Source organism: Eleutherodactylus coqui, chromosome 2 (genome assembly GCF_035609145.1).
Source record: "Eleutherodactylus coqui strain aEleCoq1 chromosome 2, aEleCoq1.hap1, whole genome shotgun sequence".
Classification (NCBI taxonomy): Eukaryota; Metazoa; Chordata; class Amphibia; order Anura; family Eleutherodactylidae; genus Eleutherodactylus; species Eleutherodactylus coqui.
This window is the reverse complement of record NC_089838.1, coordinates 179,655,279-179,668,796: the sequence shown is the minus strand read 5'-3', so window position 1 is coordinate 179,668,796 and position 13,518 is coordinate 179,655,279. Positions and strand designations below refer to the sequence as shown.

At 42.1% G+C, this 13,518-nt stretch overlaps 1 protein-coding gene across 1 annotated transcript in view; it reads left to right on the top strand.

The window, feature by feature from the left end:
- CACNA2D1 (calcium voltage-gated channel auxiliary subunit alpha2delta 1) overlaps positions 1-13,518 on the top strand; it is a 640,389-nt gene that overhangs the window by 418,634 nt on the left and 208,237 nt on the right. Inside the window, exon 7 of the mRNA XM_066592011.1 lies at positions 8,189-8,320. Coding sequence (XP_066448108.1) covers positions 8,189-8,320 — 132 coding nt within the window. The remainder of the gene's footprint in view (positions 1-8,188; positions 8,321-13,518) is intronic.

Genomic DNA, 13,518 nt, shown 5'->3' with positions numbered 1-13,518 from the left:
TACCAGTGGAAAGAATATGGCTTGTTATTTGTGCGGATGTGTTCTCCTGGTTTTTCATGTTTCTTTTTCTTTCTATGGTACTCAGAAATCATGCACACTTTACTATTATTATTAACCTTTATTCATTATTTTTTTTACACTAATGCAATTATTATATTCGTATACATTATTTTATTTTTATTTTTTTTTCGAAATTATTGTTCTTTTATTGTGATATGTGCACCATGTCCTTGTTTAGGCCTGGGCTGTTACCTCTCAAGTTTGTTTTGTTATGTTAATTATTTCAAAATCATTTCAATGAAGAAAAAAATATGTTTAAAAAGATTTAAAGCCCCCTTCAAAATGTAAGAGAATTATTTTTCACTTGTTCCCCAGAATGAATGTAATGCAATTCAACACTGATGTATTTATAATGTAGAACTGTACTTGTTAACAATACAACAAAATTAGAACAAGATTAACAAATGCAATTAGGCAGCCAAAATACGTTAAACCTTATCCTTGTCCATGAGTCTCAGGCAACAATGGGTTGGAAAAATACTAGAGCTCCTCCCCCCTCTTATATGCATTCTTCCCTGTCTGGTATTTACAGTACTATTTTACACAATCTAGATTTTTGTTTGTGAGTGAAGAGGTTTTTGAACATTTACAAAGAGCCTACAAATACAGGCTTCTGGAAGATGAAGAAGCAGCCAGTAATAAGTAATGTTACAACATTTCAGATATTTACATGTACTAATGATTTAGATTAAGTAAAAAAAAGGTTACTTACATTCAATTTAGTGGACAAAAAACTGTTAAACATATTACAAACAATATAGTGACTGTCTTATTTTTCAAACTACATATTGTTTTCACTGTATTTCAGCCATTTTGTATAAATTATTTATCACAGTTTAAAAATAACATTATGTCCTACTGTCTTATCAGATCATTATCATGAACACTTGTCTAGACCTAGAAAGTCACAGAATGTCATGTGTCTAAAAATAAAAATGCGAAAATGAGATGTACAGCATATAGTATACAGCATTTTAAATGAGTTGGACAAATCACGTTAGGGGGAAAAGTTAATAGGTTATCAAGATAATAAAACATCACTTAGGAAGACATGACATTGCTATGATTGGTCATAGAATTTCTTGAGTTAGTATGTGGAAAATAGCTTTGTACAAAAGATACAGTAATTTAAGGGAAACATTTTCACACAATTTGAACTCCAGCAGCTGTTCTACATGTACCGATGTCAAGGCCAGATTATGAGAAGGGCACATGAGGCCACCATTTCGTTATTGATGTCTAAGTGAGTCCCTGTCTTTACTGATTCCATAACTCCCAAGCTGCATGGCACATTTCATAAATGAAAAATAACAATTGTTTAGTTCAATTTATTATGTCTTAAACTTTTTTTGGAAAAAGCATAGTTGCATTGATTTCCAAAAAGGGTTTAGAATAAAGCTTGTCAAGGCCAGAAAGATTCCGAAATATAATAAAGAGAAACAAAATCAAGGATATGAACATTTTAGCAATAGGGAGAAAGCATTACGTTAGCTAATTCACTAATTTTTTTATTTTTCTTTTGTTTGCTCCGCTAGTGTTAACAATAAACGTGTGGGAGTTTATAAAACTGAAGGCCATTTAACTGAGACTCTGCCATATCTGTAACAAATTCATTATTCACATCACATGTAATACCATTTTCAAGTGAAAGACAAAGACTGCCTATTAGTGTTTAGTTGTTAGTGCTGTTGCTGTGCATTGCTGGAGTTGTAGGTTCAAATCTAACCAAGGGCAGCATTTTTATGTTCTCTTTGTGTTTATTCTTCTTGTTGTTCTCCTGCGCTGGAGTAGACTAGACAGTTGTGGTGGCTCAGTTGTTAGCGCTGCTGTCTTTCAGTGCTGGAGATTTAGGTTCAGATATGTCCAAGGGCAACATCTGGATGTTGTTTTTATGTTCTCTTTGTGTTTATTCTTCCTGTTCTTAGGGCTCCCACCCACTTGCGAGGGTGATAGTGCCTTTTTAAAATCGCTGCAATATCGCAGTTGCCAACGTGCGATTTTTGTGCGATTGCGCTGCGATTTTTCTCCCACTAAACTCGCATCGCAAAGCTCTATGTATTGTGACTGTCCTGCGTTTTTTTAACGCTGCGTTTTTGACACTGTAAACTTAATTATAGAGCAAAGCATCGCAGAGCAGTCGCGCATGCGATTCTGCGATGTGCGATGCGGTTTTTCGGCGACCATTGATTTGCATGGGCGAGGGAAAAATAGAACATCGCACTAACATAGGGCAGTCGCAAGCAATAAAAACCGCAACCGCGCTGCGAGAAAAAAACCCAAGTGCGCATAGCCACATTACAACTCATTCGTTTCAAACTACAAAGTTTTAGCGCTCTATTGCAGCGCTGCAAAAACGCAAATCGCTAACGCAGGTGGGTGGGAGCCCTTATCCTCCTCCAGGACAGAAAAGATAGGTGAGGTGGCTAAGTTCTTAGCAGTGCTGGAGTTGTAGGTTCAAGGATGACCAGGAGCAACATCTGGATGGGTATTTTATGTTCTCATTGTGTTTATCCTTTCTGTTCTTTCCCTCTGAAGCAGAACAGACAAGTGAGGTGGCTCAGTTGTTAGCATTGCTGCCTTTCAGTAGGGGACTAGGTTTGAATTTGACCAAGGACATCATCTGTACATGGAGTTTAAAGGGGTTGTCCCGCGAAACAAAGTGGGGGTATACACTTCTGTATGGCCATATTAATGCACTTTGTAATGTACATTGTGCATTAATTATGAGCCATACAGAAGTTATTCACTTACCTGCTCCGTTGCTAGCGTCCTCGTCTCCATGGTGCCGTCTAATTTTCAGCGTCTAATCGCCCGATTAAACGCGCTTGCGCAGTCCGGTCTTCTCCCTTCTGAATGGGGCCGCTCGTGCCAGAGAGCTGCTCCTCGTAGCTCCGCCCCGTCATGTGTGCCGATTCCAGCGAATCAGGAGGCTGGAATCGGCAATGGACCGCACAGAAGACCTGCGGTCCACCGAGGGTGAAGATCCTGGTGGCCATCTTCGCAAGGTAAATAAGAAGTCACCGGAGCGCGGGAATTCGGGTAAGTACTATGCGGTTTTTTTTTTAAACCCCTGCATCGGGTTTGTCTCGCGCCGAACGGGGGGGCTATTGAAAAAAAACCAAAACGTTTCGGCGCGGGACAACCCCTTTAAGGCTCAATGTCCACTTGCACGCACAGATTCCACTGCTGAATCCCGCAGCAGAATCCAGCCGTGCCCGCAGACATGGACAAGAAAATACATTTTCTTGCCTGTTCAGATCCATCGAAGATCTCCTCCGTGGCAGCCGGATCTGCTTTCTTCAGCATGGCAGATGCATCCAGATGCGCCAGTGACGTGCTGGACACATGCGCAGTGTAATTTTTTTTTAAATCTCCTGCTTTCCCGCAGATCCACGGCATACCCACAGTGACAGCTGTGGCTGTGCCGCGGATCAGACGGCTTCCATTGACTTCAATGGAAGCCGTCCTGCGGGATCCGTAGAAAAATGGAGCGTGCTACGATTTCTTCCCGCCTGTGCGATCCATACACCGGGGAAAAAAAAGTCACATCTGCATGCTTAAAATTGTTTTGCAGATGCTATTGCATCCTTAAGGGCGGCTTGTTTGCTGATCTTCCGCGCAGGTTCCACACATTAACCCCTTGAGTGGCACGCCCGGAAAATTTCCGGGGATGAGCTCCACTGCTCATAGCAACATAGCCCGGAAGCTGCAGAGCACAATGCCACAAGCTGTGACAGTGTGCTCTGCCTGCACAGACCCACACAGAGCAGTGCAAGGGGTTTGAAAAACCAGCAGAAGGTATTGCCGACATGTCGGCAATGTCCTGCTTTGTTTACAAGTTGCCATAGAGACCATCGGCTTGTCAGAAGCAAGCCGATGGTCTCTGTGGCAGGGAGAGCTGGTTGTTAGCTGTCAGAGGACAGCTAGGTACTAGCTCTTACAGCAGAGATCAGAGAAAACCTCCGATCTCTGCTGTGTTAACCCTTTACATGCTGCAGTCTATGTGACTGCAGCATGTAAAGGGCTGTCACTGCAGCATGTAAAGGGCTGTCACCATCGGACCCCCGGAATGTGATCAGGGGTTCTGATGGGTCCCTGTGGAAGTCCCCTAAAGGGACAAAAAAAAAAATTTAAAAAAAAAGAAAAAAAAAAAAAGTAAAAAAATTTAAAAAAAAAGAAAAAAAAACACTTGTCTCCCTTTACTTTGTAAAAAATCAAAAATACAATCACACATGTGGTATCCGTGTGCGTCGTAATGACCCAGAGAAGGAAGTTAATACATTATTTAACCCCTTAATGGCATGGCCCCTTTTTTTCTTTTTTCCCCATTTCTTTTTTTCCTCCCCCCTGTTTAAAAAATCACAACTTGTCCCACAAAACCAAGCCCTTATATGGCCATGTCAATGGAAAAATGAAAAAGTTATGGCTCTTGAGACGCAACTGCAAAACTAGTTGAAATTCAATGATTAGACCATTTTAAAAAACCTGCCCTGGTGGGCACGACAGGGTGGTAGGAAACCTACCACTCAAGGGGTTAAATCCACCTGTGGACATTGGGCCTAAATGCTCTCCCCATGTTTGTGTGGGTTTCCTCTCACATTCCAGAAATATACTAATAAATGCATTGCCCTTTGAGTACTGTATATTTAGAAATTAGGGAAATGTGAGAAACACTGATTTATTGTAAGTACTGACTATTTTGGTACTGTGCAGTCTAAGGCCTTAGTCACACGGGCGTTTTTTCCTGCGATTTGTGGGTCGTATGACAGATGCGCATCCGCAAATCGCGTGACCGGGGCCGAAAAATCACCCGAAAAAACTGCTCCTAGCCGCGTTTCAATAGAAACGGGCCGGAGCTGTCCAGCGCATTGAATTCAATGGAGCCGGCAATACAGCCGGCTCCATTGAAAGCAATGCGCTGCGGGCGATCTCACGATGAATTTTCGGGAAGGGCTTAAAAATATAAGCCCTTCCCTGAAATTCATCCTGAAATGTGTAAAAACACAAAAAAAATATATACTCACCTGGTCCCAGCAGACGGAGTTTTAAATCCCCGGCTGCTGAATACTACTCAGAGCAGTTCAGGAGAACTGCCGCCGGCCGCGGCTGAACTCCATCGGGACCAGGTGAGTATATATTTTTTTTGTGTTTTTACACATTTCAGGATGAATTTCAGGGAAGGGCTTATATTTTTAAGCCCTTCCGAAAATTCATCCCGTGCTCGCCGGCAGCCCATTGCTTTCAATGGAGCCGGCTGTATTGCCGGCTCCATTGAAGTCAATGGGCAAACATCGTTCTTCTCTGCCACAGCTGTTACAGCTGTGGCAGAGGAGAATGATTTATCTACTATATGTTCTCAATGGGGTCGGCGCTGCTGCCGCCGGCCCAATTGAGCGCATATAGAGAAGAGAACAGGAATCGCAGATCGCAGATAGGTGCGATCTGCGATTTCTGTTCTATAATTTATCGGATGAGTGAATAAAAAGCGCTCATGTGTCCGATAGCATTGCAAAGCAATGGTTCTATAAAATCGCCGGACGCATGCGCATGCGCAAATCGCGCGAAAAAACGCCCGTCTGACTGAGCCCTAATATGGTAATTAAGAGGAATAAATAAACTAGATCTTTTTCTACCTGAAATTAAATACGAGGAAGATCAGAAGTAATCCATGGATGAATGTAGTAGAGCTGTGTGTGTAATGTGTGGGGTCAGTATGCATGAAGTTAAGCTGTGTGTGTAATGTGTTGTGTATGTAATGTGTGGGGTCAGGATGGATGTAGTAGAGCTGTGTGTGTGATGTGTGGGCATCATAATGGATGTACTATGTAGCACAGCTGTGTGGTGAATTGCGCCACCAGAAACACTGGTATTATAATCTCCTAATAATTGCTAGTATGAGTTTATATGTGATTGGATAATTGTGAACACAACTACATCCCCAAATATAAAAGGGTGTTCACACTTATGCAACCACATTATTTTAGTTTTTGCCATCCTGAGTGATTTCAGTTTGTTTTCCATTGGAATCGTACAAATAATGTACAAATACTGAAGGTGGAAATAAATCTAAAATGATTCTTCTTTGTGGAAGTACATATGTAAAAACATATGTACTTCCACAAAGGATAGAAAACACCTACTGATTTTGGACTAAATAAATGCATGCACACAATATTAGTAGGTTTCAGCTAGGCTTTGCACACCAGTTTCATGTATTGAAGGCAGTATTCTTTGCCTCTCCACTATCCAGCTACCACATATTAAACAGACAAATGCACAGGTCAGCTATGAATCGTCCATGCAGTGCCATACACACAATTGCATGCCAGATATTTTTCCAATTCATATCAATGCTGTAAAATAAGATGTATACATACCTACATACACACTATCCATAAATGTAACCATTTTTTTGCTCATTTATCCATGGTTATACATTTTGTTCACAAATAAACCATGAGCTCCCATCTATGAATTGATAACATTCTACTGCCCAACGCATGACAGCCATCAGAGCAGTAACAGGTAGAGGGAGAAGTCAGCGGCACTGCACTGTGTTAGTGAGCATGCAGTGTACTCTTCTAAGGTTACAACTGTGGCTGCTCATACAAGCAGCCACAGTTGTAACCTCAGAAGAGTACACTCGTAACTGGGTGATCCTCTGCTCCCTACTGCCTGTCTAGCTCATAAATATCCATGTGGCTCAGACAGAATGGTCAGGACAGGAAGCTAGGAGCCTCTGACCATGGTCATTACATCAGAATAATTCTCAAAATCAGGACAGCAGAGATGATGTGACACCCTATTTGATGCATAAGTACTCATTTAAGGTAAACAAAAGGCATTGTTGAATGCTTTACTGAGGCAGGCTGTGGTAAAAGGCTAGAAGTTTGTAAAGTCCTGGAATACCACTTCAAGGGGTTTTGTCATTAGAATTAAGAAAAAAACAATACTTACCTATTTTTTTCCAGGCCGTCTTCTTACTGCACCTTCACCTCACTAAATGTCTCCTGGCTCCTCAAGTCCCCCTGGTCTCATCACCTCCAGCCGGCCAGATTCTCTTCTTGCTGTTTTGGAGCGTCCATTAGCTGCAATTCACTTCTTTCAGGACAGTGAATGCTACGAGTGACATAGTCTTCACTGCCTAGCAGGGAATGCCGAATTCTGAGCAGCCAGCTTGCGTGTGTGATATCTCACTGCTAGTGTTTTATATAGTATATGAAACACTAGCGGTGAGACATCGTGCATGCGCAGTTGCGCTAAAGGAGGCTCCTGAGCATTTGGCATTCCATGCTAGGCAGTGGATGTTATGTCACTAGTGATGTAGCGTACATTGACCTGCAGGAAGGAGAATGCCGTCAATGTATGCTGTGTCACAGGAAGAAGAGGATCTGGCTGGCTGGAGGTGACGTGATGCGGTGGACTGGAGGAGCCAAGAGATCGGTGAGGTGAAGATTTGCTAAGAAGACTGCCTGGGGAGGAATAGGTAAGTAAAGATTTTTATTTTTTTTTGTAATTACAGAACCCCTTTAAGGGTTTTAACATGATATAGTATGCTCATGAGCTATTTGTAATTAGCCAAAATGGACCTATATAAATACATTTCTATAGTGGTGATGATTATTGTTATTATCTATAGTATATGTTATCAAAATAGGCATAGTTACCTTGTATTCTCAAGCACTATAACAGTAATAACTTGGACTTTTATGTAACTCTCCATTTCCAGGTACCTGACCACAAAGCTTTAATTTGTTCATGCTTCTGAATACAAATCTCATCATAGCTCAGGTTCACTATGTAACTGACCCAGTACATGAATATTCATGCACACATAACTGATTTTTCTCAGAGTTATCACATCCATAAACATGAAAATCTTGTTAAGTTACACTAATGAGCACTGTGTTGGGAAGCTATTCCCCATTCAGCTTTAAAAGGCTAATAATACCACTGTTCCATAATGTCTTCTTGTGTTCTTTTTATAATGGTCTTTCATTGGAACCTGTCACTAGCCCTTATGTTGTTGTGTTACTATTAACTTATTTATTTTGCCATAGATTTAATACTACTGGTAGATATAAAGATTTAATAATACATTTGCAAACCATTTGCTCTTTTTTTTCAGCTGCCATAGTGTTAAATGAACTAAACTGGACGGCTGCGCTGGATGAAGTCTTTAAGGAAAATCACAATGAAGATAAAACACTTCTTTGGCAGGTGTTTGGAAGTGCCACTGGGCTAGCTAGGTATTACCCAGGTAAGTAAAATCAAATAGTTTTTTTTAATACAAGATACTACAGTGGCATAACTAATAACATTCAGAAATAGAAATCAGTTACACATTACTCACAGAAAAAGAGGCCAAATACAAGAGATGCACTGCAGGAAAGGCTCGATTGCCGTTTAACCTGGTAGCATGCAGCAAGCCAGATTGCTATGTAGAGGAGCAAAAATGTTCAGGTGCCTCTGATTGATCAGACACTCAACTCAACCCAGGGTGGGGGAGGGGTGACTGCCAACAGACCCAGCTTTCACCATAAAAACTGATACCAGGAAGACCACCATAGATATGTGCGGTACACAAACAGGGGTACAACCTGCACTAACTAAGCAGTGGATTGCCCAGCATTAAAAGTGTGCCACACTGGCATGTCAGCCTGGGCTCCTCCAGCATCTAGAGCAAACCGCATCCATAAAAACCACACACTGATAAATGCGGGTGTTAGTAAGTATTTTAGGCCCAAAACACGTAAGCTGGAGTGACACGGCAAGGCTACCACGCATACGCCAGAACCTACGCTCTCTCACAAAAAACTACATAAAATCACAGAGATGAGAAAAAATACTCAAAGACATAACTCACAGAAAAAGAGACCAAATGCTATGTAGAGGAGCAAAAATGTTCAGGTGCCTCTGATTGATCAGACACTCAACTCAACCCAGGGTGGGGGAGGGGTGACTGCCAACAGACCCAGCTTGCACCATAAGAACTGTTACCAGGAAGACCATATGTGTGCCACACAAACAGGGATACAACCTTTTTCAGTTACACATTAGGTTTAGAAATATTCAGGAAGAAATTAAAACCTATTGAATAATGTGATCTTCTTAACCTGGTAATACATGCTAGATGCATATCAGTCAAAACTGCCCACTTTGGTGACTGCATAGTGTATATTGGTGCCTCCCAACGTGGATTGGCAGTTGGATTTCAATTTGCCAATCCTTTTATTCTCATGGAGATAAACTGCCATCAGAGAGGTTTGGAAGAGCCGTACTCTCTTTTCCACATTCAGAGCACATGCATACTCAGCTTAGCCGAGTGTGCATGTGCATGAAGTGTCGGGATTAGGCTAAAGCCCCATTTACACGGGACGAATGTTGGGCAAATGATGCCTGACACTAATCCCTGCATGTACTCGCTCCTGTGCTTTTGCACAGGAGCAAGTATCATTGGCTCGCAGCAGGGCAGCTGGAGGAGATTTTACTCTTTGCTCTCCCCTGCCCCTCTCCATTCACTTAAAACAACGGTCGTTCAGTACTGAACGATCATCGTTCAGCTCACCTTTCATTGTTTAGGCTGCATAAACGATGAAAGATGAGCTGAACGATGACCGTTCAGTGTAAACAGCAGCTGTTCAGTACTGAACGATCGCTGTGTTAAGTGAATGGAGAGGGGAGGGGGAGAGTGAGGAATGAAATCTCCTCCAGCTGCCCTGCCCCCCTGCTGGCTGTTCTGTCAAAGAGCCAGTGATACTTGCTCCTGTGCAGCAGCATGGGAGCGAGTACACACAGGAACGAGTGTTGGTCATTGTTTGCCCGACATTCATCCCGTATAAATGGGGCTTAAGCCTAGTTGTTCAAAGACAGCATTGGATTGCTTTGAAATAGATATATAAAACATCCTTAAAGGAAGAAAATCTGTTGTTTACATATTTGTAATTGGAGAGCTGAAACCATTTGAGTCCATTTTGCCATGTTTTCAGGAGAGCAACAAAACCCTGTAATAAATTTACTTGTGCTTTGTGGTGTTCACTTATAGTTGTTCTACCCATATAGGGCTCTACAGACTGCAAATACAAAATCCTTACTTTGCAGGGTGTGTATTATTGAGCAGTAAAAGTTTGTCTAAGGGCTCTTTCCCATGAGCGTATATCGGCTGGTGTTTTTTTGGCTGGCCGATATACACTATCATCTGGGACATAGAAGCTTGTGAAAGGGCGCACAAATCTAACATTTGTGCGCCGTTCATAGGCATGGGCCCCGGCGCATATACGCCGAGGTCACCATGCCATCGCCCCTTTTCCCTAACTTCCTCTCGCAGGCTCACCTCTGCTCTCCTCCCCAATCGCTCTTTGCAATGGGAGAGGGCGTGGCGGGGCAGAGCTAAGCGATGCCCCACCCCGCCTCCTCCCATTGCAAAGAACGAGCAGAGAGGAGCGCAGAGGTGACCCTGCGAGGGGGAAGGAAAGCAGAGGGAGGGAGTTTAGCAGCCATGCTGTTAAACTCCCTACCACCTTCAGCCGCTGCCATGGGCTCCCATAGGACTATCTTTTAGGCCCGGCGCTATATTGGACTGGCCGGGTGCTTTTAAGTCTCAGGAATATGGCCATGTGATCTGTTGCATTGGAATCCCATGCATCAGATCACAGCGTATATCGGCCAGCCATAAAGACGGCCGGCCGATATATGCTTGTGGCAAAGAGCCCTTTGGCTGCCTGTCCATGGCCGTGACGAAATACCGCTAACTATATTCTGCCGCTGGGGAGGAGGGGGGAACATTAACACATCTCTGTGATGAGCCTATCTAATAGATAGTTTCACAGCGGAGAATCACGGCAAATCGTAGCATGCCGTCATTTCAATCTCGCGAGCAGAGAATCGCTATGATTCTCCACTCGTCGACGTCGGGCTGCGCTTTCCATAGCTAGCCTATGAAAAGCGTTGCATGCAAGGTCCGCGGGCGATTTATTGCCGCAGATCTCGCAATGACAACTCGCCCCTGGACAGGAGGCCTTAACCGGATAGTCTTTGGACTGAACTTTCTATTGAACAGGTTGTCTACTTTATGTGTGGATAAAATATGTAATAATTTTTCAGACCCAAGAAGTACATGTTCACCCACTCTGATTGGTATCACTGCTAATCAAGCAGTTGTCAGTCCTTTGTACACTAAGGTTGTTTTATTATAATAATAATATGAAATTATTATTCAAAACCAAGGAACATAGTGCTTTTTTAATTCATCAGAACATGGACTGAACTACTTTTCCCAAAGATCGAAGCTATTTGTTCCATTTTAAGAACAGAAATGAAACGAAATGGAATCGAACAGATACATTTCAATTATTTTGAAAGCCCATTGAAATCAATGGAGGAAAAAATACATAGTAGCAGGGTATGTAAGACCAAAAAAGACACATGTGCATCTAGTTCAGCCTATTACTCCCTAAAGTCTGGAAAGGAAACATTTAATTCAAGTATTTTTTTTTCTCTGCAACAAAATCAAAACAGACTTACAGCAATCAATAGCACTAGTGTGAACAAGGCTTTACTGTGATTATACAGTATATTATATGCAGCTTATTTAATTGGTGATGATATAACCAGCATCTTATCTTTTGTTTGTGTGATTGGAATTCTCACTAACCTTTGGTAAAATCTGTTCATCTTTATGCTGTTACTGCTCCTTGGGTCCTTTTGCATGGATCAAATAATCGTTTTAATGAGTAAACAATCACTCACTCATTTGCTTATAAACTATGTCCATTCCACACAGATAGTTGTCACATTCGCCCTGAAGGCAATATGCACCACATCCAGGATAAACATAAGCTTTTGTTCACACAGGGGACTTAGAAAAGAGATTATGACCTTGCTAAAGGTGGCCCCACGACTCATGCCTCAGCTATTGACTTTAGCACCTAAAAGAAGGAAAATACAAAAGGACAACAAAAGTACCACTTTGCATAACAGCAGAATTAAATAACAAACACCCTTATGGCCCATTTACCGGTACAAATGTCAGGGAAACAATGCTCGACACTCGTCCCTGTTGGTACTCGCTCCCATGCTGCTGCACAGGAGCGAATATTGCTGGTTCTCTAAAAGAAAGGCCAGCAGGGGGCCGGGTCGGCAGGAGGAGATTTTACTCCTTGCTCTCCCCCGCCTCTCTCCATTCACTTAACACAGTGGCTGTTCAGTACTGAATGGCTGCTGTTTTCACTGAACGGTCATCGCTCAGGATTTTATGCAGCTTAAGTGTTAAGTGAATGGACAGGGGTGGAGGAGAGTGAGGAGTGAAATCTCCCCCAGCCGCCCCGCTGTGAGCCAATGATACTCGCTCAGGTGCAGATGAGTGTCGGGCATCATTTCCCCAACAGTCCTCCCGTGTAAATTGGGCTTTAGTTTAGCAGCAGAACTCCAGTGAACAAGTCCTCACTCTACCAAGACTGAGACAATATCTAGCAACAACCACACCCAAAAGCAGCCTCATATAATGACAATATATAATAATTTGGTGCCTGAAATTGTAAACCTTATTCTGGATATCTTTGTGCCACTGATTCCGAAAATGTCATTCATTTCATTCTAGGAGCTCTAGTTTTTGAGACATTCTCGATTTCATTGTTATATTGACTTTATTTTCCCACCAGCATTTGCTTACTATTAGTACATATGATACATATTGCCACCACTGCACATCAAACTTTGCTTAATGAAACAATGTGTAAAGACATTGAAGGGAAATGGAATATGATGAGCATGGAGAAGCTAAAAGCATGTAAATTTGATGGACCACAAATTCAGGAACTCATGAAAAAACAGCAATTCCAAGATTCATTGGACAACTTTGAGGCACATGCATGTTCAATGTTTTGTATGTTTGTAAAGCATTTCCTTGGAAACTATAAGGCGGCAAACTTTGGTGAATTTGTGAAGAATATGCTTACTCCTGTTTTTGAACACTTGGTTGTAACATGAGCATCAAATTGCAGGACTGCAGTCATTTTGCATCGATTTTCAGATTATCTTTGTGATGGTGATGAGCAGGAGGGAAGATTTCACCAGAAAATAAGGACCGTGGAAGAACAGTACTGCGGACGATGGGTTAAGCATATGATGGCGGACTACTGTTGAAACATCCAGCATGATTGTCCAGGAATAGCTCATCGCAGGAAATCACAAAAATGTAGTTTCATCGACATGTCTCAAAGAAGAAAGTTTTACTTCATTTGTATTTTAGGCTTCTTGGGATTTATCTTTGTTCCTTCAGGTTTTGATTGGCAGTCATTACATGTATAATACAATATGTTCACATTTATACATTTATATGGACATATATCATATCTTGATATTAAAGGGGTTGTCCCGCGGCAGCAAGTGGGTCTATACACTTCTGTATGGCCATATTAATGCACTTTGTAATGTACATTGTGCATTAATTATGAGCCA